Genomic DNA, 25,314 nt, shown 5'->3' on the forward strand with positions numbered 1-25,314 from the left:
TCATTGGTTTGGGAGATGCTGCTGAAGTAGCCTTGGTGAGTTGTTGCAGTGCATCCTGTAGATTGTACACAGTGCTCTGAACTCCTTTTTAAAATAATGCTCATGAATAATGTTACAGGATTTATTCTTTTATTGAAAGCAATTTTCTATACAGATATGCTTCTACATTTGGATTTAGACTTGAACTTTTTACAAGTTCTTTGTTTAACTGGTTGCAGCTGGCTTTGATTTTCAGTACAAATACACATAAAAGGGGAAGTATAAGATCCCATGGCACTATTCGAAGAAGAGCGGGGGGAGTCCTTTCCACTGCTGCTTTGGTTTCTTCTGTCAAAGAACATCTTTCACTGACATCCGACAAATGATTGCATCCAATAACTGTCCAACTTTTTCCTCAGCAGGAGACACTTTGTACAACTGTGGAAAGTAAAACATTTTGATTATGATTTTGGTTTTGAGTAAGGGTGAGGTTCTTTTTGTTTTAAAAAATAAATACATTAACCACCCCCCCCCCCACCCACCCCTTTCCCTTTTCTTTGGTCTCCTCGTGTCTTACACAATTCTTGGTTGAGGGAGAAACATTGCTTCCAAGCTTTAGTCAATGCTGCTTAAAACCAGCTATGAGCAGGTGGTCCAAGGCGACTCATCCCTCCCTTCTGGTGAAGAAATAAACTGGCCTTTGCTGTGTGTGTCTTCACAGGAGCATGGCTGAGATCAGACATGTTCAATCTATGAAGAGACATTCGCCATTGATGTAGCAAAGAAAGAACTAGCATGTATACAGCGCCTTTCACAACCTCAGGACAGCCCAAAGCTTCATTACAGCCAATTAAGTATTTTTTTTAAGTTTAGTCAGTTGTAATGTAGCCAATTTGTGCACTGCTGCAGTCTATGTGGTAAATGCTCTTAGGTAGGGAGTCCAGGATTTTGACCAGATAGCATGTTTTTGATGTTGGTTGAGGGATAAATATTGGCCAGGACACTGGGGAGAACTCCCCTGCTCTTTTTTGAATAGTGCCATGGGATCTTATACATCCATCTGAGAGGGCAGATGGGGCCTCAGTTTAACGTCTCATCCAAAAGACAGTGCAGCGCTCCCTCAGTACTGTACTCAGTAGCACTGTGTGTTGGGGCTGTGATGCAAAGCACAATCAGCTGTAAGCACTTCTAAGAATATTACAGAATCAGATACTATAAACCTAAATTAGTTCTACCAGTTCTTGTTTAAATTGGGGAAATAATCTGCTGCTCGGGGTCGTGCCAGAGAGGTTGACGTTTACTGATCCTCTGATTTCTGCTTCGCTTCCACAGAGAAAGCACCCCACCCCTGCTCCCCTCAGTGCCTCCCCTCAAAAGCCCAACTAAGATTGAGAACACATCACCTGGGTGTGCTGCAACATTGTGCCATCATTAATTCAGTTTTAAAAATATTTTGATACAAGTTTCATATAAACAAATCTATAATTTAATAGGAGCAAATCCTGTGGTGTCAATGTAACTTTAATCTAAAAGTAGCACAATAATGTAGAACTTAGATTGGATGACTCAGCATTCATCAATTTGTTTTTGTCCAGCTAGTTTTAATTTTGATGTGTTATGATTTCCATTAACGTGCACTCCCCAAAGTTGCAATATGAAATAAACTCAACTGTAAAATATAATTTAAATCCGACTAATAAGGCGTTCTAGATAATTCACAAGTGAGTGGAACAAAAATTATGTTTTGGCTGCAGATAGCTTTTTTTAAAACACAATGTTTAATTCAAAAAATTTGTAATGAGACTATTATGAGAGCCCATTATTTCATGCCCGCTGCCTTGTACTTTACATTATACAAACCTTTTTAACTTTGGCCACATCTGCTATTGTTGGGATATCCTGGACTGAGATTTGTTGTCCCTCCACTTGGCTTATGATATCTTCTAAATTGGATTTTTTCCCTCCATCATCCACCAGAACAACAAGAACAGCACAGTCACTGTCTGAAATCCCAAATTTTTTAAAGGCATCTGAAATCTTGAGAAAAATGACTAATGAGATTGTTGCATTTTGGGATTTTTGATTTTTTTTTTCTTCACGTAAAGGATTTGGGAGCAAGTCATGTTGAAGAATTGTGTTTAAAAACAAAGCAAATTTGCACAGGTTTAAAAACAACAAAGGCTGCAGAATGAGACAGAGGAAGGGTTTGATGTGCTAATGAGCCAACCATCCTTATTATTGTCTATAACGACCGGGGTCATTAATCAATTTGTTATCTTGTCTCCAATGACCTAACAAAACAACCACACCTATTATGGTGGGGATAATTCTATTTGTGTGAGCCCAGCATGAGATGTTGGCTGAGAATGAACAGGAAAGGAGCCTGCGATTCCATGACTCTCGTCTTGAGTATCATCCACAGCTACAGGTGAGGTGCCTGAAGATTGGAGGGTAGCAAATGTTGTGCCTTTGTTTAAGAAGGGCGGCAGGGAAAAGCCTGGGAACTACAGACCGGTGAGCCTGACATCTGTAGTGGGTAAGTTGTTAGAGGGTATTCTGAGAGACAGGATCTACGGGCATTTGGAGAGGCAGGGACTGATTAGGAACAGTCAGCATGGTTTTGAGAGAGGAAAATCATGCCTCACAAATTTGATTGAGTTTTTTGAAGGGGTAACCAAGAAGATAGATGAGGGCTGTGCAGTAGACATGGTCTACATGGACTTTAACAAAGCCTTTGACAAGGTACCGCATGGTAGGTTGTTACATAAGGTTAAATCTCACGGGATCCAAGGTGAGGTAGCCAATTGGATACAACATTGGATTGACGACAGAAGACAGAGGGTGGTTGTAGAGGGTTGTTTTTCAAACTGGAGGCCTGTGACCAGCGGTGTGCCTCAGGGATCGGTGCTGGGTCCGCTGTTATTTGTTATTTATATTAATGATTTGGATGAGAATTTAGGAGGCATGGTTAGTAAGTTTGCAGATGACACCAAGATTGGTGGCATTGTGGACAGTGAAGAAGGTTATCTAGGATTGCAACGGGATCTTGATAAATTGGGCCAGTGGGCCGATGAATGGCAGATGGAGTTTAATTTAGATAAATGTGAGGTGATGCATTTTGGTAGATCGAATCGGGCCAGGACCTACTCCGTTAATGGTAGGGCGTTGGGGAGAGTTATAGAACAAAGAGATCTAGGAGTACAGGTTCATAGCTCCTTGAAAGTGGAGTCACAGGTGGATAGGGTGGTGAAGAAGGCATTCAGCTTGCTTGGTTTCGTTGGTCAGAACATTGAATACAGGAGTTGGGATGTCTTGTTGAAGTTGTACAAGACATTAGTTAGGCCACACTTGGAATACTGTGTACAGTTCTGGTCACCCTATTATAGAAAGGATATTATTAAACTAGAAAGAGTGCAGAAAAGATTTACTAGGATGCTGCCGGGACTTGATGGTTTGACTTATAGGGAGAGGTTGGATAGACTGAGACTTTTTTCCCTGGAGAGTAGGAGGTTTAGGGGTGATCTTATAGAAGTCTATAAAATAATGAGGGGCAAAGATAAGGTAGATAGTCAAAATCTTTTCCCAAAGGTAGGAGAGTCTCTAACTCTAAGGGGGCATAGATTTAAGGTGAGAGGGGAGAGATACAAAAGGGTCCAGAGGGGCAATTTTTTCACTCAAAGGGTGGTGAGTGTCTGGAACGAGCTGCCAGAGGCAGTAGTAGAGGCGGGTACAATTTTGTCTTTTAAAAAGCATTTGGACAGTTACATGGGTATAGAGGGATATGGGCCAAGTGCAGGCAATTGGGACTAGCTTAGTGGTATAAACTGGGCGACATGGACATGTTGGGCCGAAGGGTCTGTTTCCATGTTGTAAACTTCTATGATTCTTGATGCCATCTTGATAAAAGTGAGAGATAAATATTCATTTCTAACTGCAAACTACAAAGGTGTGTGGCGCTACTGGCTGATTCTAGTGAGGTCACTGAATTTTTCTTCCTCGATGATACCGTCAGTTCTCAATTGTGAGGTTAAATCTATAGTTACGGAAAGCAGCATGAATACATCTGATAATACATATATGAGATTAGAGCAATAAAGCACACTCCAAAATTAATTCAATGCTCAGAATATTTCCAGCATATATAGAAATCAAATCTTACATTATTCGTTGGTGAGAGATTAAATATGATTTCAGAATAAAGGCCTCTCGTCTTCATTTTGGCCAGTTTATGTAAATGAACTGCTTTGTTGGCTGCTACCAGTATCTGGAATGGGTCAACTATCTGCAAAGAAAAAGAGATAAAGACTATGTGCATATTTCACACAAGAGTAGGTATTGCATTGACAGTTCCATTTGTTAATTCACATTTTGCTATCATTGATAAAACTGTAGGAGTACATTAGGTGCATTTTAGATAGAAGTTCTAGCAAATCAAATCGCAACTTGCAATATTATAATTAGAAAATAAAGTCTTCTAAAAACAAAACAGCTCTACAATTAATATTTTTACATTCAATGTTTTGAGTCTGACTTACTGATAATGTAGAGATTTTATCCTAGGAAGTTATTTTTTTTAAAAAGTTACTTTTTGAAAAACAAATACATATTTAAGGACCAGACACTATTGCAGCCATCAGGGTTGATCCCATTGAAATTTTGGATGTTGCTGAAGTTGCAGCCTGCATCAGTGCTGTCACTTCTGTCATTTTAGTAACTTTTGCGATACTGTGGAGATGGTATTGGAGTGATTATGGAGCTTGTGAGCTACAAAGTTATACCGCTACAGCTGGAGGAGTTCGGGTGAGCCTTGGAATATCTGGCCTTCTGCACTGACACAGAATGCGACTAAAACAAAAGCAAAATACCACGGATGCTGGAAATCAGAAATAAAAAGAACAGAAAATACTGGAAACACTCGGCAGGACAGACAGCATCTGTGGAGAGAGAAACTGAGTTAACTGAAAGTTCTGATGAAAGGTCATCGACCTGAAATGTTAACTCTGTTTCTCTCTCTGCATATGCTCCCCGACCTGCTGTGTGTTTCCAGCATTTTCTGTTTTTATTACAGAATGCAACTAACTCAGTATATTAATTTTGAGCTATTTCAAGGCCTCGTTACGTGCAGGACAAAAAGACAGAATGCCATTCCAGTAAATTAAAAACTTAAGTTCTCTCACTTAACCATAATAGACTATGCATTTCTGGAGATCATGCAATGTTGCCAGGCAATACAAACACTCATGCATCAGCAAGATGTAGGTCTTGAAACTAGCAAACATGGAATGGGGGCCAAGTTGAATCAAGCAGAAATTATTTAGATGATGTGATCACAATTGACAGAGACTTTAATCATCCAACATAAATGCAAAAACAAAGTAGTCATCAACATCAGTGCCTTGTAAATCAAAATTGTGAAAATATGAATTTAAATTTTTGATAAATCCTTGTATAATGTAAGTGTATAACTACTAATACAAATTAATGCATGAAAGAAAATTGTGAAACTAATTTGACATTAGAGTGAACTGTTGTTGATGACGGGAGAAAAAGAATGGAGGGACATGTCTAGGATTAGGCTACAGATACACTGTAACAACAGCCCGGAGAAGAGCACATGATCAATATTCCTCCTCCATGGCATCAGACTCAACAAAAATTGCCATCAGTGAGTGTAATTATAGTGGCAGATAGAGCTGTATAGCACTGCTATTTTGCAGTATTCAGTTTCACATGAAAAAAAACTAGAAGGTTGTTGGTTGTTTATTTCCCTCACTCCATGTTTCTCACAGCAAATTTGAATGCTCCTGAAGTTGGACGTCTGGACTGGGCGGGACAGGGGAGAAAGAGTGAGCACAACCAAACATGATGCTTTCCTCACCCAGAAATCTATACATGTAAATTTCCAACATGGGCCACTGGATAGTAATAAGGAGTGAAACCCTGAGTGTTTTTTCTATCCTTACCCCTGGAGCTACTGAAGCCAACTTTAGAATCATAGAATCATAGAAGTTTACAACATGGAAACAGGCCCTTCGGCCCAACATGTCCATGTCGCCCAGTTTATACCACTAAGCTAGTCCCAATTGCCTGCACTTGGCCCATATCCCTCTATACCCATCTTACCCATGTAACTGTCCAAATGCTTTTTAAAAGACAAAATTGTACCCGCCTCTACTACTGCCTCTGGCAGCTCGTTCCAGACACTCACCACCCTTTGAGTGAAAAAATTGCCCCTCTGGACCCTTTTGTATCTCTCCCCTCTCACCTTAAATCTATGCCCCCTCGTTATAGACTCCTCTACCTTTGGGAAAAGATTTTGACTATCTACCTTATCTATGCCCCTCATTATTTTATAGACTTCTATAAGATCACCCCTCAACCTCCTACTCTCCAGGGAAAAAAGTCCCAGTCTATCTAACCTCTCCCTATAAGTCAAACCATCAAGTCCCAGCAGCATCCTAGTAAATCTTTTCTGCACTCTTTCTAGTTTAATAATATCCTTTCTATAATAGGGTGACCAGAACTGTACACAGTATTCCAAGTGTGGCCTAACTAATGTCTTGTACAACTTCAACAAGACATCCCAACTCCTGTATTCAATGTTCTGACCAATGAAACCAAGCAAGCTGAATGCCTTCTTCACCACCCTATCCACCTGTGACTCCACTTTCAAGGAGCTATGAACCTGTACTCCTAGATCTCTTTGTTCTATAACTCTCCCCAACGCCCTACCATTAACGGAGTAGGTCCTGGCCCGATTCGATCTACCAAAATGCATCACCTCACATTTATCTAAATTAAACTCCATCTGCCATTCATCGGCCCACTGGCCCAATTTATCAAGATCCCGTTGCAATCCTAGATAACCTTCTTCACTGTCCACAATGCCACCAATCTTGGTGTCATCTGCAAACTTACTAACCATGCCTCCTAAATTCTCATCCAAATCATTAATATAAATAACAAATAACAGCGGACCCAGCACCGATCCCTGAGGCACACCGCTGGTCACAGGCCTCCAATTTGAAAAACAACCCTCTACACCCACCCTCTGTCTTCTGTCGTCAAGCCAATGTTGTATCCAATTGGCTACCTCACCTTGGATCCCGTGAGATTTAACCTTATGTAACAACCTACCATGCGGTACCTTGTCAAAGGCTTTGTTAAAGTCCATGTAGACCATGTCTACTGCACAGCCCTCATCTATCTTCTTGGTTACCCCTTCAAAAAACTCAATCAAATTCGTGAGACATGATTTTCCTCTCACAAAACCATGCTGACTATTCCTAATCATTCCCTGCCTCTCCAAATGCCCGTAGATCCTGTCTCTCAGAATACCCTCTAACAACTTACCCACTACAGATGTCAGGCTCACCGGTCTGTAGTTCCCAGGCTTTTCCCTGCCGCCCTTCTTAAACAAAGGCACAACATTTGCTACCCTCCAATCTTCAGGCACCTCACCTGTAGCGGTGGATGATTCAAATATCTCTGCTAGGGGACCCGCAATTTCCTCCCTAACCTCCCATAACGTCCTGGGATACATTTCATCAGGTCCCGGAGATTTATCTACCTTGATGCGCGTTAAGACTTCCAGCACCTCCCTCTCTGTAATATGTACACTCCTGAAGACATCACTATTTATTTCCCCAAGTTCCCTAACATCCATGATATGCCATCACCACCCCAGCTGAGATCAGTTAATTCAACAATCAGCTAGTTGGCCAGGGACTGAATCTAGAACCTTCCTGGTGTAAATGGATCAGCAATTTGTGATGCAATATTCACTAACCTAAAGTTGTCCCCTAAAAGGTAAATGTAGAATAAACTTTTAACAAAATAATACAAAACCAGAAACCACGTTTTGTTTAAAGAAGATACTGCGCAAGCATCTATTGAATACATTGCTTATTCTGCTCATGACCTGCCTTTATTACTTGCAGTTACACCATCTCCTTCACACACGGAATAAATACCATATTCAACAATTTGTATGCAGCATTCTCTTTATATATTAAAAAAAAATCACAGTGGTAAGAAGATAATTAACCTCACCATTGATGCATTTATTAATGCTCCATCTATGGCTCCTTCCACAGCTTTCTTTCGAAGTTCAGCAGCATTTTTAACATCTTTAAATAACAGAAGTGTTACAGTGCATTCTGGAAAGAGTTTTAGCTCATGTGTCATAATCATCTTGTTCATTGGTTAAAAGCAGCAATTGTAATCCTCACAAAATCATACCTAAAGTAACAAAAGATCATTTCAACTGATTAGTACAACACAGTTATGAAAAGAATCAACTTTGTTGCTATGTAAAGCTGCTTAATTACAACACTGTGGAAAAAAAAATCAAAAAATTATGCCTGGACTGACACTTACCAATTGGTGATGGAAAAACAGTAATCCCAGGAATACATTTGTTTTCTGGTTAGACACTTTGGCAACAAAATGGCTTTAAAGTATTTTTTTATTTTTACTGAATGGTGAATGATTAGGTTTAAAGAAATAATTAACACTTTACACATCTACAGACCTTCTAGACTACATTCTTCTAGCCATGCCTCAGCAGGAGAAAGGGGACAAAGTTTCAAAGCAGGCTTCCCTAAATGTACAAGAAAGAAAAACACTGTTCATTGTCCTTCACTGATTAGATAATTAATCACACCAAATTCATCGATCTTTTCCAGGTTATTTTAATTCCCTGTATAACTTTTCCTAAACTTATGAAACTGTTTTGCACCTTTCTTTTAATATCTTCATTTCTCGGGGCACTTTTTAATTTTTAAAAGCATTGGGTGGACTTACAGTATGGCAATTAATACACCCTAATCAGAGCAGTTAATATCAACGCCAAAAAAACAGGATTAATAGTTTAGCAACTTAGTTAGTATAGTGCATTTCTAACCCACCCAGTCCTGCTTCCTTCACATCTACCAGAGCAACTGGCACAATAGTGGAACAGTCATATCTGTCACTGTACCATCTCGGAAATGGAGTTAAGCCACAATCCGATAAGTTAGCCCACAAATTCAGTGGTGACCCTAGAAGGGTGGCATTTAAAAAAAAATGTTGATTTTTGAACTGCAGACCATTATTGACTGCTGCAGAAACCATTAAGACATATAGCTCTTAGCAAAATTGGATCAAACACCCATTTTATGAATGGATAATACAGATTGGGGGATGGGAGAAATGAAAGCGATTAGCAAGGTCACATAACAGCAGATGGGGATAAAATATTAGCTATTAGCTACGGATATGGAGCACAGCGTGTGCATGAACAAGATATCAAGAGCATACTACAGTCTAGGCCAATAAAAATCAGCTGTGCTTTTCCAGTTTTTTTAAAAAACAATTCACATACATAAAGCAGTGCACGTGCACGTTAAAACCAAATGTCCATAGTTTAATTTTTTTTTCAGTTCTCTTGGTTAACTATAATGGAATAAGCATGGTAGTTAACAAAACAAATCCAAGGAATAAGACTGATTGCAATCCAGTAAAGATGTTTAATTATTTGTGTAGGTAAAATCCTAGTAACTACTTTGCATATATCAGAGGCAGATGGTATCTATCACAGAGTACTAGAGAGATAGGGGTTTGAGAGACACTAACAATCGTTATGAGGGAGTCGATGGGCATTGGGGAGTTTAGTAGTTTGGAAACAGGCTAACGTGGAGTCCATTTTCAAAAAGGGCAAAAAAGCAGGTAAGTACAGACCCATTAACCTTACCTCAATGTTGTGTAAAATATTGGAATTGATTAATAACTGATAAACAGATTCAGAAGATGATCCTACCTGACCAAGCTCCTCGCCTTTTTTGAGGAAGTGGCATCACAAGTGGACTATAGAAAGCCTCAAGACCTAGTGTACCTAGACTTCCAAAATGTGTTTGATAAAAGGTTACCAGTTTAACTCAAAGCAGTGGGGATTCAGGGTAAACCTTGGGAATGGAGTAAAGAAGGTACTCATGAGTAGAAAATAGCAGCTAGTAGTTAGAGGAATTATGTTTGGGAGGCAGAGGGCATTGTGAGTAGTGCCCTTATTGTTGGTTTTGCAAATTAAAAACAATAATGATGTATCAATGAATTGGATTCAGAAACACAATGCAAATTAGCCAAATTTTCAGACACCAAAACTAGGAGGGGCAGTTGATTTGAGGAAGCAACTCAGGAAATACAAAGCAAGTTGAACAAAAATATGTAAGTGGGCAGAATAATGGCAGATGAAATTTAATGCAGACAAGTATAAAGTACAACATATGAAAGTTATTTCAAAACCAAAGAATGAAGTTGAAAGAAACCTAAGGTTCCTATTGACATAGATGTTCAACTACTACAGTAGTCATCAACAAAGCCAATAGAATACTGATATATGTAGCCAAAACAGTAAAGTACAAGTCAGAGGAAACCACACATTGAAATGGGGAGGAGGTTCTTGTGGAGCATAAACACTGTCATAGATCAATTGGTCTGTAGATTCTACGTCCGCTTCCCTGCACCGATAATCTCAAACTGCTCTTCCGTTAGTAGAACCTTCCAATGAAGTATTCAACCACCTTGAACAGAATGAAACCAAACACCAAGTCAGGCTCGTCCAGCATTTCACTTCCACCCTTATTTTTTAAAAAACTTACCATTAGCTCCCAATGCAGCACTAACCGGAAGCAGCCCGCGCTCCGACAAACAAATCCTTCCCCGGCAAAGTTAGATTCCGCCCCCGAGGAGGTTGAAGAGAAGTTTATTTTATATATATATATTATTCAAAAACGCCGCGCTAATAGAATCTCATTGTGCAGGCGCCACTTGCTGCCAGTCGAGACCCTCGCGCACTGATCCAGTCTGCAGGGGAGGCTCGAGCCCGCCGCGCCTCGTTCCATTCGCCCATTGTTGTCCCGGAGCTCGAGCTCCAGGTTCTGCGCGAGATGGACAAGCTCGAGAAGTTCGTGTTCTCCGCTGTTGTGAGCAGCAGCTTCCTCGTCTCCTCCGTCATCTTCTCCATGATTAGCCGGGGGCAGAGGATTCCTTACATGGACGAAATTTTTCACGTCCCGCAAGCGCAGAAGTACTGCGACGGGAAATTCTCGGAGGTACAGAATTATTTGTGATTTAAACATAGTCGGTTACAGCCGCACAGGTTTACTCTGCTTTGCAAGATGAACCGAAGCGTGCATTAGAATACGAAAATCACTAACAGATTAATGCACGCGTAATATTCCGCATTTATGAACAAGTATCATGTTTTGGATTTACAATTTTTAAAAGTTCTACAACTAAGTTGCTTCCAACTGTAATGAAATTAACGTCTTGTAAAATCATTTGCTATGTAGTTTTCTTACTGCAAAATAGGTTGCGCCCCAATTTGGAGGGGACTTTTTTTTTTGCATGGGCTCCATTCAAGAAATAGTCATTCCTTTAAAAACTCAGTGTCACCAGTGATACTAGCATAGGGTTGCCAATCCTCCATGATTGCCCTACGTACGGTCTCCAGGAATTAAAGATTAATCTCCTGTACACCGCAGCCAGCAACCCTGGAGAAACATCATTGGGGCATGAAAGCAATTGTGTGTTTTTTGCATTTCCTTTGAAAGCTTTTTGTCAGTTACAAAAATATTGGAGGTAGGAAAAAAAGGCTGTTTTACTGGGCAGGGTGATTGGAGTTGGGAGGTCATGCGATGAAACCTCCAGAAATGTGTCCAACTAGAGGTAGCTACTCACCCATTGGATTTTGGACAGACCAAGTGAATAAATACAGAAAATGCCAGAAATACTCAGCAGGTCAGGCAGCATCTGTAGAGAGGGAAACGGAGTTAATGTTTCAGGTTGATGACCTTTAACTTCTTCCAGTTCTAATTAGAGATTTAACAGTTTATAAGCAGGTACAGAGCCAGGGAAGCAAAGAACAAAAGAGGTCTGTGATAGGATGGACGGCAGGAGTGATTAAATGACAAAGGGGATGATGGTGCAAGGCAAAAAAGGGGTAGTAATGGGACAGGTTGAGAAACAAAAGATGGGCCTAGAAGAGCTGTGAATGACAACAGCAGAACCATTACCAGCTTCTGCTGCCCACAAAAATGGGCATGATGTGGAGATGCCGGTGATGGACTGGGGTTGACAAATGTAAGGAATCTTACAACACCAGGTTACAGTCCAACTGTCCAACTGACACTTGCTCACCTGACGAAGGAGAAAGCCTCCGAAAGCTTGTGATTTTCAAATAAAACAGTTGGACTATAACCTGGTGTTGTAAGATTCCTTACACAAAAATGGGAGTAGTGGTTATGATTTGAAGTTGTTGAACTCAATGTTGATTCCGGAAGGTACAAAAGTGCCTAATGGAAAGATGAGGTGCTGTTCCTTGAGCTTAAGTTGAGCTTCATTGGAACAGTGCAGGAGGCCGAGGATAGAGTGGGATGGAGAATTAAAACGGCAAGTGACTGGAAGCTCAGGGTCACGTTTGTGGACTGAACGAAGGTGTTCAGCAAAGCGATCGCCCAATCTGTGTTTGGTCTCCCCAGTGTAGAGGAGACAGAATCTTGAGCAGTGAATACAGGTTTTTGAATGGGCTTCCTGGAGATTTCTGAGAGACTCCAAAATGGTTTTTTAAATAAAAACCTGTTTTTCAATTGCACCTCGTGGTGTGGATACATTATTCAAAAGACTTGCATTTATATACTGCTTTATGATGTATTTGAAACATCTCAAAATGTTTCACATACAATAAATTCCTTAAAATGTAGTGATTGTTACATAGGCAAACGTGGCAATAGTATGATCTACAAACAGCAATGAGATGAATGACAAGTATTTTATGGAAGCATTTGCAGAAGCAGCATTTGCAGAAGCACTGGTAGAATTTTCTGCTGTTCTTTAAATAGTGCCGAGGTATACATTATTTATTGAGGTGATTAGATTTTTGATGAATTTTCATTATTGATGAAGCAAATCTCAGAATTGAAACCATCGTCCCATCCCTACCCTGTCTATCCCACCCTGTCTGGTTTTGAACTTAGCTAACAGAGGGTAACCAACTTTTGCTGCCGGAGAATGTTCATACTCCCAGATCAGCAAGTTTCTCTCATTGAACATTGCATTCATTTTGGTTTAAAAATGTAATCTATTCAATATGTGTCACTCAGAAAAATACAAACTCGACAACATACATTTGGTGTGCATCATTTTCAATTGTGAATCTTTTCTATAATGGCTGCTTCTGGTCTTTGCTAAAGAGGTATCTTGTAACTTCTGCAAATTCTACTTTCCAACCCTCATCCTCTAAGATGATAACATTTGCTAGATTACCTAAAAAGAAAGCTGACATTTGTGGCTTACTTTTCTCCTACAATTCTAATCATGTTCTTTTAAAGAACCTCCTTCCACCCAGTTCTATTCTGTTTGACTGTAATGACCAACACCAAGTTGCCTGTTAAATCATTTGCTCGCTGAAGTCGAACATGATTTCTGATCCTTACAATATCTTTTCCATCATCTTCAAGATGTGGGCTTTCAAACTTATCCTGTCCTATAACAAAATGTGGTTGCGTTCATCCTGTCCCCAAGAAAATTGATGTCTCTTGCTTTTCCAACTGACACCCTATTTTCCTTACATTGGTGCTCTCTAAAGTTATGGAAATTGTTATTAATTCTCAATTATCCATCACCTTGAAGGTTCTCGAATAATCCATGATTGCCAGTATGGTTTTTGCCATGCTTGTTATACTGGTGATCTTATTACTGTGGGGTTAAAACCCCTTGAACAGTTACATTTGAAGGAAAGGGTTAACAGTGTCCCTTTTAAACATTATATTTGAAAACTGCAAACACAACAACTGAAGTGGTGAAGCTTTCAGAAGTTTCCAACAGGCCTTTGGCTTGGGAAAAAAACAATTGATAAGAAAGGGAAGAAGTACCACAAAGTAATTAAGAAACTATTGAGGCAACTAGAATTGGAGACACCAAGGCTATAAAAGAGTTTACACACAGATAAGAGAGTCCCTACATAATCCTGTGTCTTGAAGAAGAGAGTCTTCCAACAGATAAGAGGGGTTTACACATTCCAATGTCGGAAGAAGAGGATCTGCCCCCAGATAAGAAGGGACAAACGCATTCCTATGGTCTGAGATAATTGCCCCTGGTTTGAACTGATGGACATAAAGATCTGGTGATGAATGATGCCCAGCAACAGTGGAATGATTGGACAAAAATGACACTTTCCCCAATCCTACGGTTGGTCAAAAACAACATAAAAAGAAGACATTGTGACAAAAACAGGCACTGCAGTCAGGTAGAGTCTAACAAGCTTTGCCTACAGGAGGAACGATGTGGAGATGCCGGTGATGGACTGGGGTTGACAATTGTAAACAATTTTACAACACCAAGTTATAGTCCAGCAATTTTATTTTAAATTCACAAGCTTTCGGAGACTTCCTCCTTCCTCAGGTAAACATTTACCTGAGGAAGGAGGAAGTCTCCGAAAGCTTGTGAATTTAAAATAAAATTGCTGGACTATAACTTGGTGTTGTAAAATTGTTTACAGGAGGAACGGCCAAGAAGAAGAAAACCTCAACTGCCAAGAAGAACTGATCACTCCAACTGCCTTGATACAAAAACCCTGGGTTTTTATGGTTGTATGTATTGCATGATTTGCCTGATGTTTGTATGAATTTGTAGAAGGAAGGAAAAAAAGGAGGGGTGGCAGTATTGGTCAAAGAAACCATTATAGCACTGGAAAGGGATGATGTAGTTGAGGGGTCAAAGACAGAATCCATTTGGTTAGAATTAAGAAACAATAGAGGAGCCATCAGACTACTGGGTGTATACCATAGGCCATCAAATAGTGGGAAGGAGATAGACAAGCAAATTTACAGGCAAATTACAGAAAGATGCAAGAACTATAGAGTAGTGATAAATGGGGACTTCAATTATCCCAATATAGACTGGGACTGTAACAGTGTAAAGGGCAAAGAGGAGAGGAATTCCTGAAATGTGTTCGAGAACTTTCTAGAACAGAATGTTTCTAGCCCAAACAGGAAGGAAACAGTGCTGGATCTAGTTCTGGGCAATGAACTGGGCCAGGAGGGGCAAGTTTCAGTGGGGAACATTTGGGGAACAGTGATCAGAATATCATTAGGTTTAGAATAGTTATGGAAAAGGACAAGGAACAATCAAAAGTGAAAATGTTTAACTGGAGGAGGGCAAATTTCAGTGAGTTAAAAAGGGATCTTGCCCAGGTGGATTGGAATTAAAGATTGGTAGGCAAAACAGTAACTGAACAATGGGAGGCCTTCAATGAGGAGTTGGTCCAGATACAGAATAGACACATCCTTATGAGGGGGAAAGTAAAGGCATCGAAAGCTGGAGCTCCCTGGATGATTAAAGATATAGAGAATAAAATGAAACAGAAAAAGAAGGCTTATGACAAATGTAAGGTTCATAATACAGTAGAGAACCAGGCTGAGTACAGAAAGTATAGAGATCTCAAAAAGGGAATAAGAGGGGCAAGGAGAGAGTAAGAATCGATTAGCGTCTAACATTAAAGGGAACCCACAAGTCTTTTACAAACATATAAATAGTAAAAGAGTAGTCAAAGGGTGGGACCGATTAGGGACAAAAAAAGGAGATCTTGTGGAGGCAGGGCATGGCCGAGACACTAAATGAATACTTTGCATTGGCCTTCACTAGAGAAGAGGATGCTGCCATTGTAGCAGTAAAGGAGGAGGTAGTAGCGATATTGGATAGGATAAAAATAGATAAAGAGGAGGTACATAAAAGATTAGCAGTACTCAAAGTAGAAAAGTCACCTGGTCCAGATGGGATGCATCCTAGGTAACTGAGGGAAGTAAGGGTGGAAATTGCGGAGGCTCTGGCCACAATCTTCCACTCCTCCTTAGATAAGGGGATGGTGCCAGAGGACTGAAGGATGGCAAAATGTTAGACTCCTGTTCAATAAAGGGAAGAGGGATAAACCCAGTAATTACAGGCCAGTCAGCCTAATGGTGGTGGGGAAACTTGTAGAGACAATAATCCGGGACAAAATTATTTGGCACTTGGAAAAGTATGGGCTGATCAATTAAAGTTAGCACGAATTTGTTAAAGGAAATTCATATTTGACTAACTTGATTGAGTTCTTTGATGAAGTAACGGGGTGGAGGGGGGTTGCTGATGAGGATAGTGCAGTTGATGTTGCGTATATGGACTTTCAAAAGGCATTTGATAAAGTACCACATAATAGACTTGTTAGCAAAATTAAAGCCCATGGGATTAAAGGGACAATGGCAGCGTAGATACAAAATTGGCTAGGGGACAGAAAGCAGAGTAGTGGCGAATGGTTGTTTTTCAGACTGGAGGGAAGTATACAGTGGTGTTCCCGAGGGGTCAGTATTAGGACCACTGCTCTTTTTGATATATATTAATGACCTTGACTTGTGCATAGTGGGTATAATTTCAAAGTTTGCAGATGTCAGGAAACTCAGAAATGTAGTCAGCAATGTGGAGGATAGTAACAGACTTCAGGAGGACATAGACAAACTGGTGAAATGGACAGACACATGGCAGATGAAATTTAACCAAGTGGTGCATTTTGGTAGGAAGAATGAGGAGAGGCAGTATAAATTAAATAGTACAATTTTAAAGGGGGAGCAGGAACAGAGAGACCTGGGGGTGTATGTACACAAACCTTTGCAGGTTCAGGACAAGTTGAGAAGGCTGTTTAAAAAAGCATATGGGATCCTGGGATTTATTAATAGAGGCATAGAGTACAAAAGCAAGGGAGTTATGCTAAACCTTTATAAAACAGTGGTTAGGCCTCAGCTGGAGTATTCAATTCTGGGCACAACATTTTAGGAAGGATGTCAAGACCTTAGAGAGAGTGCAAAAGATATTTACTAGAATGGTGCCAGGGATGAGAGACTCCAGTTATGTGGAGAGACTGGAGAAGCTGGGATTATTCTCCTTAGAACAGAGAGGATTAAGGGGAGATTTGAGAGTTGTTCAAAATCATGAACGGTTTTGACAGTAAGTAAGGAGAAATTGTTTCCAGTGGCAGAAGGATCGGTAACTAGGGGGCACAGATTTAAGGTAATCGGCAAAAGACCCAGAGGTGACATGTGGAAACATTTTTTTACGCAACGAGTTGTTATGATCTGGAATGCACTGCCTGAAAGGGTGGTGGAAACAGATTCAATAGTAACTTTCAAAAGGGAATTGGGTAAATACATGAAGCGAAAAAAATTTACAGGGCTCTGGGGAAAGAACAGAGGAATGGGACTAATTGGATAGCTCTTTCAAGGAGCCAACACAGGCACGAAGGGCCAAATGGCCTCCTGTGCTGTACCTACTCTGATGTGGAGATGCCGGTGATGGACTGGGGTTGACAATTGTAAACAATTGTTTACAAGTACCTACTATGAATAGCTTAAATAATTATATAATCATGTTACCAACCACTAAATGTACAACGAATAGAGTACGGTCATATGTATTGATTTTGTTTCATGATTGTATAAATTATAACATCATTAAATAATCACTTTTGATTAACAAACTATCGTCAGTGTAACTTTCTTTGGCTGACTATTGACCAGGTTCACAAATCAGGATTTCCCTACGTTATGTATATTACTTACCTCTAGAACTCTAATCTTCGACACTTTGCTTAATTGTTATTGTCTTGAGTATCTCCAAAGCCTTTAGCAGGGTTTGACACTGTACAGTTTTTTTAAAAATCCATTATATTTAACATAAAATCAGTCTCTGCAATATTAGCATACAAATGCTTAACAGTCACAAATTTTCCATTAGTTAAAAGGAAGCATTACCTGTTTAAATTTTAAATATCTCTTATTTTGAAAAAGGATTATATTGTTGCATTGCCTCTTTGTTTCCACTGGGTTATTCTGTCCTGAAACACAACGGCATATTTTAGTCACTGAATAACACTACACCAACATAATAAACTTACTGCCCCATTTGGACATCTAAAAGGGGTTTTCAACTAGTGCAGACCAAAAAAACCCAGGAGATTCCAGACCAAAGGAATTAATTTCTTGTCCACGCTATGGTCATTGCTCCCCCTCTCTTTAGGTTGCCAAGACCACATACTATTTTCCAGCAATCATTGAGGCTGGTTCCAAATTTCAGTACTGTGGTGATAAGTGACTATTGATTTTATTTTTTGAGTTTCCCGTACTACGTGGAAACAATTGACCTCACTTGGCGCTTCTCTGCTCGTGTTGCAGACCTGCAGAAATTGCTGCTGTGAACCTCCAACACAGTACAATTATTGACTCCTGAGTGTGTAGTGTGTAACAATTTTAAAGCGTTCATGAAATGTAAAAGATAATGCGCCAACCTATCAAAACTGTTATTCTTGAAGACTCTTAAATGAATTCAGATTACTATAAATTACTCTTAATGTTATCTTTTTAGAGTTATGGTACAGTATACTATGTGCACTTGTTCACCATTTGAGTACATTATCTGTAATTTTTATGAATGATTTAATTCTCAATAATTGCCCAATATGCAGTGGGATCCGATGATCACTACTCTACCCGGTCTCTATCTGGTGTCAACTGGGATAATCAAGCCGGTGTCATGGCTGCTGAGCTGGACAGGAACTGTGGTGTGTTCTACAGGAATGCTACGATTCATTAATCTGCTGTTCAGTACTGGAAACCTCTACTTACTTTATCTGCTTTTATGCAAGATACATCATAAGGACAAGGTACATGAGTTGCTGTTAATTTTTTTTTAACGCCAAAATAACAAAGAATGCCTGGTGCACTTAAAATTGAAAATTCTGCAATTAAAGCTGTATGACTCCTGTTGTATGAAGTACCACTTTAACCTTTATTATTTTAAACATACTTATTTAGAATTTTATATATTTATGCAAAGAAGCCCTTTCCTAAATGATTTAGTGTTGCAGTATATCTTCTCCCCCCTCTTCCAAAGCAGTGATATACTGAGATATGAAGGTAAATTTCCAATGGCATGCTCCTGGTTTCGAGCCTCGTTCTCTGGGAGCACATACAGGGATGTTACGCATGCACAGCACGTGATTTTCCATCACCTCTGTCCACGATAAGCGGTCTCCAGCCATCACGATGCAAAACTCTGGCTGAGTTTTCTTGTTCCTAGCCCAGGGACGCTAAGCAAATGATCATACTTTAGTTAATGCAGTGCAGATTGCAGATTGAACCATGGATCTGGCCTGTATTGTATCAAGCACTGCACTTACACACATAACCATCAGAAGAGCCTTGTTGTCAGACGGAAGTATGAAAATATTACATGTTTGTGCACTTGGTAATGCTGTTTTGGAACAAATGAAAGAGACACCATTTTCAAATGTCTTTTTATTAGTCTCTGCTATTCATCAAACATTAAACTATAATTGGTGATGAGAGTAACAGTAGAATTTGGCCCCTTCTTCTAATATAGGGTGTTAAGTGTGCTAGTCCCCAATATTGTTACCCCTTAATGTAATTGACACAAAATGCACAATCTCTGGCTCCCAAGCATCTTAATGGATATGCTACTGCACTTATTTGTTATTGTTACTCCCTGGTTTGAAAAAATAATATATGGAATAATGGATGGTACAAGTGAATTGCAAACCAGGGTATAACTAGGCATCTGTATGTTGGAGTGAGAAAGCGCAGAACCAGCAAAAGTTTGTATGCACACCTGCAGTTGATTCGCTACCTATTTGTTGTGTTGAATGGGATACACAAAACATACTTGTTTTTCTTGATTCTATTCAAGAAAAAATGGCAGACAATGGCTGAATGATCATGTGATGTTGCAGTAGTCAAAAGAATATTGGGAATTGGAGATAAAGAATATTTATGTTCTGAAGTAAAAGCATTTGTTTGCATGTGAATAAAATACTTTGTACTGTTAGAAAAAGAAAATTGTAGTTGCTTTCATTGACTTAATGGAGATGTGTTGTAATTGTTTCATTTTTTTGTTTCTTCCCAGGCTACCTCTGCATTCCAGAGAATTGTGTCTGCATTAGCACTTGCCTCATTTCCCCTGCTTTACTTTTTTTCATTCCTCTATTACACAGATGTAGGCTCAACATTCTTCATCCTTTTTACTTACCTGATGTGCCTGTATGGAAGTCACAAAACTGCTGCCTGCCTTGGCTTCTGTGCTTTTATGTTCCGTCAGACTAATATCATATGGATTATATTCTGTGCAGGAAGTGTTGTTGCACAGAAACTGACAGAAACGTGGAAAACTGATTCAGTCAAGAAAAAGGATGAAAGGACACCATGTGTTCCAGATTCAACTGCAGAAATCAGGAAGATTGTGCGATTCCTTTTAGAATATGTCTTGTCACTGAACAATCTAAAGGCACTGATTCTTCTGATCTGGCCATACATTAGTTTGGTTGTGGGTTTTCTGCTATTTGTCTTCCTGAATGGAGGGATAGTTGTTGGTGACAGGACCAGCCACGAGATCTCTCTGAATTTTCCTCAGTTATTCTACTTCTTCTCCTTTACCTTTGTATTCTCTGTTTCTCACCTTCTTTCCCCTCATAAGATCCTCTCCTTCCTGGATTCAGTAAAGAAGCATCCATTATTTTACATCGGTTTTGCAATTGTCTCCCTGCTGTTAATTTGGAAGTTCACTTATGTTCATAAGTTCCTGCTGGCAGACAACAGACACTACACGTTTTATGTTTGGAAAAATATCTTTCAGAGGCACGAAGTGATGAAGTATGTGTTGGTCCCAGGGTACATCTTTGCTGCTTGGACATTCACCGAATCATTGAAGTCCAAATCAATATTCTGGAACTTAGCGTTTTTTTTCTGTTTGGCTGCTGCCACCGTCCCACAAAAATTATTAGAGTTTCGATATTTTATTGTGCCCTATCTGATCTACAGACTGAACATTCCGATGCCCTTGGGCTTTAAGATTCTTACAGAGCTGGCTATATATTCTCTAGTAAATGTGCTAACTGTTTATTCGTTCCTAAATAAAACCTTTCAGTGGCCAGATGGGAAAGAAGTTCAAAGATTTATGTGGTGATATTTGGGAACATTCTTGGAGGGAGAGGAAAAATCTTGCACATAAACAGTAACGTCCTTAAAATGCGTTAAAACTTGATAATCTCCATAATAATTTGGGAAGAGCGTGTTGTCTATCGTTTTTTTTTATATCTTCTCTATCTGGTTGACTTGGGTACTTGTATATTTGCTGGGATGCAATTATTGGGCTTTTTGCCAAACTCAGTATTCATTGTGGTGACGTCGTTTGTTTAAAACTGTATATGTAACGGATTTGTTTTAGTCACGTGTACTATATTGATTTTGCTTGTGATCTCAAAAGTGAGCCAAGCTGTTGACACATCTGAAATATGGAGACATTTAATACTATATTATTTTGTACTCATTTTGAAATATGAAAATAATACTTCACACCCTTATTGATGAAACAGTCTGTAAAAATATTTGTTATTTATCCATTTGAAACTGTGGCCCAGTCTATTAGTGAGCAGTTTGACCTTATTTTAGCATCGCAATCCATTGCTTGTTATCACATTTTTTGGTTGTCTTTTTTTCATGTTGGACTAAAAGGATTTAAGGGGTAGGATAAATATTAGACATTTGTGTTTGTTTCCCATCACTAGCCCTGCGTTAGAGAAATTATTATTCATGTTTTCACAAGTGGTGTATTCTGGTCATGTTTGCTGTTAATATCAGGTCTTTGACATTGAACTGGAAAGTCAATTATGTTATTGCGCACAGCTTTTATCTGAAGCATGGTTTTCTGTTCGGTACAGATACTATTTATTCAATGATCTTTAATAATTAACACTCCTAGCAGATCCTCCATGGCATTGCTCACTGAGTTGGTTATTGTGGGCGAGTGCATTTCCACTGAGAGAATTTGGAAACTAGTTTGAGATGTGTCAGAGACAGTAAAGTAAGTGCTTTTTTGGCTCGTAGAAGAAAAAAAGTGTTTAATTTGCCCACTGCAGGAACATAAGTAAAGAAATACATTTATAACCCATAAACCAATGAAAGAAAGCACTTGCATTTATATAATGCCTGTCACATCCTCAAGATGTCCCAAAGTGTTTTACAGCCAAAGAATTACTTTTTGAAGTGTAGTCACTGTGTTTAATAAAGACAACCCTCCCAAACAAATAACTTAAAGCCAAAAGCAGAATATTTAGAAAGAGATAGGGTGCTATCTTAAAACACACAATTGAAAATGGAGACACATTTAAAAGAACTGTACCTTGAAAATGAGGTACTGTACCTTTAAAATTTCTTCGAGGCTTATTTCTGAAGGCAGTAAGGATGAAAGCACAGATCTTCTAATGGCCAGCAGATGGCAAATAACTCCCAGAAAAAGTGAAATGCATAAAAGTAGGATAAAAATGAACACTGTTTTTTGCCCCCCCCCCACCGATACTCCATAACCATTTGGCACAGAACATTAAAATCATTGTATTCATGATACCCATGAGAAAGGTACAGCTTTAACTAGTTTTTCCTTGTAAAGTTTACGTATTAGAAGTGTTACGTATTATTAAGAGGCTAATAAAATGCCTCTTTATGTTGTGTGAACTGTCTCTTTCCCTTGGCTACATGTCAATCAATGCAAGTGGCCACCATTTTAAAAAAAACCTGATAATCCCAGTTTGTGTTACATTCACCAAATTGTATCAGTTCAAGGTACTACTATCACCAGAGAACCAAGGAGACTGTATGAATACTTGATTTAAAATTTAAAAGAAAAAAAATCATATATTGGTCACAGAAGAGCCAAGGATTCTAATCTAATTTATTATATAGACACGAGTTATGAAACATCAAAATTGCTTTTTCTTTTGATACTACTGCCAAAAGCCAATTTCTTCTAGTTGAGCCATGTGCTATTCTCATTTAGGTTATTCCTAGTTGGAAACCCCCAGTAATGAGCATTGACTTATTTTCGTCTTTAAATAATGTACATGAATCTGATCCCACCAGTCTGCAGCATGGGGCTATTGAGTCCAGTGAAGTACACTGCCCTTTGGGAGCAGATTTAAAAGTGAGAATGGATCGTGCAGTCAAACCATGAAATAGGTACAGCTTCCTTGCGTGAACCTTAAGTCAGCACCTTGGGGCGGAGCTCAGTCCCGAAATAACAGAGGAGCTCAACAGCGCGGCCAGTTTTTAGTGACGAATCGGAAGGAGCAAGTTCCCCTGTTTCCACATGCGCAGTAAAACGCTAAAATCGTGAACTTGCTCCAAGTGGTGAGTGGGCGATATGACAGCTTTGATTATAAAGGGCCATCGCACGCTGTTATCAGGGTGATAAAGTTGAAACTTGCTCATCTGCCCAGTTGGAAAGTAACTAATTACGCCACCAAACAGATACGCTTAAAAATACCAGTCTAAACTAATGATCAATAGTGCGGATAGTCTTAAATGACTGCCAAACAACTAAAAATTAACTTTAAAAAAATGTGGAGTCTCATATTACTCCTTATTTTAATAGATTTTGGTCATTAAAAAAAAATTTTAAATTTTTTTTTTACTTCTCCCTTCTGTCCCCTTAATTTAATTCAATTATTTCTTTGGCTTTTTATTTAAAAAAAATAAAATTTTCATTTACAATGACACAGAGCGACTAACTTTAAATGAATGAAGTCTGCTTGCCTGCTGGAGCAATGCGCCTGAATCTGTGGGCGTGACTTGTCTTCCTGACAGATTTTGTGGGCGTGTCTTCTATTCTCACAGACTTCCATGCGCGTCAACTCACGCTGCTCTTAGGCTGAGCTGATAGCGCACAATTTTTTTAAAGTTCCAAATCAAACAAGTTGACACCACAGAGCCTGCAGTTATTTTGTTAATTTAATTCACAGGAGCTGCGGCGAGCGTTGCCTTGCCCCTCTGTGCGAGTTCCGGTCCAGTGTATTGCATACATACCACTGCTAAGTACTTCATGACTGCGCCAAAGTCTGTCGGGTACAGGGAACATTTATTATTGATGTGTGATGAAAGCAGATGTACATCGTGTCTCCAGTGGGAAATTTGTGTACATCTTTTTTCTATGCTTTTTAAAAAAAAAGTACCATACTGTTAAGTTGGAAGCTGCCTGCCAGCTTCACGCATGCCCTTTGATATACAGATTAGCTGGGATACAGTAGTTTTGTTTGAAAGGGATAATTGAATTAGTGGCCCCTATATGGACTGGGTATTTTATTTGCAGACATTAAGCGCCATTTTTCTGGAGGTCAGGTGCCAAAAAAACAAACAAAATCCTAGGTGGCCAAGAGACTACAGTTCATCCCTTATCTGCACAATGTCATGAATGGTTAGTAACTTAATTGCCTGGCCATTGAAAAAAGAATCTCTTTTTTTGATCTTGAGTAAGAGCTCGTATCTTTGTAGTCCTAGAAAAATATATAAAAACTGTAGGTTTTTCCTGTAATATTTCATTTCCTGCTTCTCGCAACCTATTCTACTTAGCCAGAGAGTCATCATCCATGTAGTGTTTTATCAGAGACTCTGTTGGAAGCTATTGAAGAAAAGAACTACAAAGATTGTGGATGCTATTACTTTGGAGCAGTCTAAGTATTTTGTAAGTCCAGGATTGTACTACTGGCTACTTGCTGTATTCTGCTTCTGTATAAGTATCTTGTAAATAAATTAAATTGTTAATTTTAGCCTGAACATGATGGTCTGATGGTGTGATTTTTATCACCTTTCCTAGTGGACAGAAGAATGTAATGGCCATCCCACAAGTCTATGATGCAGAATACAAGGGTAAGAGTAATTGTTAGCTCTGTGTCACACTGTCCCAATCATAGCATGCATAAGACTGCAAGCTTCTGTTCACGGGAGACTCGGTCTGCTTATGGAAACTGTTGGGAGAAAGCCCAAACGGTAACGATATATTTGGAAACGTAATATCAAGATTTTTACTAACCTTCAAACATTTGAAAGCAAAGCACACAACTGGGAAATAATGTTGAGTAATTTTGAAATATCAGTGTTTACTGACATCCTATCAATGAAAAAGATAAGAGCTAAACCTTTTACAATTTACAGATTTTTTTAATCAATGCTATATTCAACACTGATCCAAGTTTTCATTTACAAGGCTTTTGTTAAATATTAGAAAGTACAAAAACGTGCATGGTTGAGATACATCCTGTTGTAGATGTCTGTAGAAAACGGAGAGAATCTTTTAGAACTTCTACTCATCAAGGGATTTGTGACCTGGCAAAAATCAAACCTGTGGCCAACCAGCCATGCGACGACATTGAAATGGAAAAAAAAACAAACACATTAACTGTACCTAAACTTGTGATTTAAATTGTGCTTT

The 25,314-nt window shown here is 39.2% G+C and overlaps 2 protein-coding genes across 4 annotated transcripts; one reads left to right on the top strand and one right to left on the bottom strand.

Moving 5' to 3' along the window:
* Positions 1-112: 112 nt before the first annotated feature.
* On the bottom strand, positions 113-11,039 carry tprkb (Tp53rk binding protein). 3 transcript variants are annotated; one of them, XM_068004802.1, is made up of 6 exons: positions 9,779-10,077; positions 8,513-8,581; positions 8,032-8,220; positions 4,139-4,261; positions 1,840-2,016; positions 113-417 (listed from the first exon to the last, which is right to left on the bottom strand). In XM_068004802.1, the coding sequence occupies exons 3-6, from the start codon at positions 8,179-8,181 to the stop codon at positions 331-333; spliced, it is 537 nt and encodes a 178-aa protein (XP_067860903.1). In that variant the 5' UTR covers positions 8,182-8,220; positions 8,513-8,581; positions 9,779-10,077; the 3' UTR covers positions 113-330. The 3 variants fall into 3 exon arrangements, with proteins under 3 accessions (XP_067860903.1, XP_067860901.1, XP_067860902.1); XM_068004800.1 differs by lacking the exons at positions 8,513-8,581; positions 9,779-10,077 and adding an exon at positions 10,617-11,039; XM_068004801.1 differs by lacking the exon at positions 8,513-8,581.
* On the top strand, positions 10,691-24,659 carry alg10 (ALG10 alpha-1,2-mannosyltransferase). The gene is made up of 3 exons (XM_068004799.1): positions 10,691-11,069; positions 18,506-18,703; positions 19,963-24,659. Exons 1-3 carry the CDS (start codon positions 10,905-10,907, stop codon positions 21,016-21,018), a joined length of 1,419 nt encoding a protein of 472 aa, XP_067860900.1. The 5' UTR covers positions 10,691-10,904; the 3' UTR covers positions 21,019-24,659.
* The last annotated feature ends 655 nt before the right edge of the window (positions 24,660-25,314 follow it).

This window comes from Heptranchias perlo, chromosome 24, assembly GCF_035084215.1.
Source record: "Heptranchias perlo isolate sHepPer1 chromosome 24, sHepPer1.hap1, whole genome shotgun sequence".
In the NCBI taxonomy this organism is placed as follows: Eukaryota; Metazoa; Chordata; class Chondrichthyes; order Hexanchiformes; family Hexanchidae; genus Heptranchias; species Heptranchias perlo.

Coding starts and splice junctions, on each gene's coding strand:
- alg10 (XM_068004799.1), top strand. CDS start 10,905: ATGGACAAGCTCGAGAAGTTCGTGTTCTCCGCTGTTGTGAGCAGCAGC. Junction 11,070..18,505: donor GCGACGGGAAATTCTCGGAG/GTACAGAATTAT, acceptor CCCAATATGCAG/TGGGATCCGATGATCACTAC. Junction 18,704..19,962: donor AGATACATCATAAGGACAAG/GTACATGAGTTG, acceptor GTTTCTTCCCAG/GCTACCTCTGCATTCCAGAG.
- tprkb (XM_068004800.1), bottom strand. CDS start 8,181: ATGAACAAGATGATTATGACACATGAGCTAAAACTCTTTCCAGAATGC. Junction 4,262..8,031: donor CATTAATAAATGCATCAATG/GTGAGGTTAATT, acceptor TTTTCTTTGCAG/ATAGTTGACCCATTCCAGAT. Junction 418..1,839: donor ATGTGGCCAAAGTTAAAAAG/GTTTGTATAATG, acceptor TACTTTCCACAG/TTGTACAAAGTGTCTCCTGC.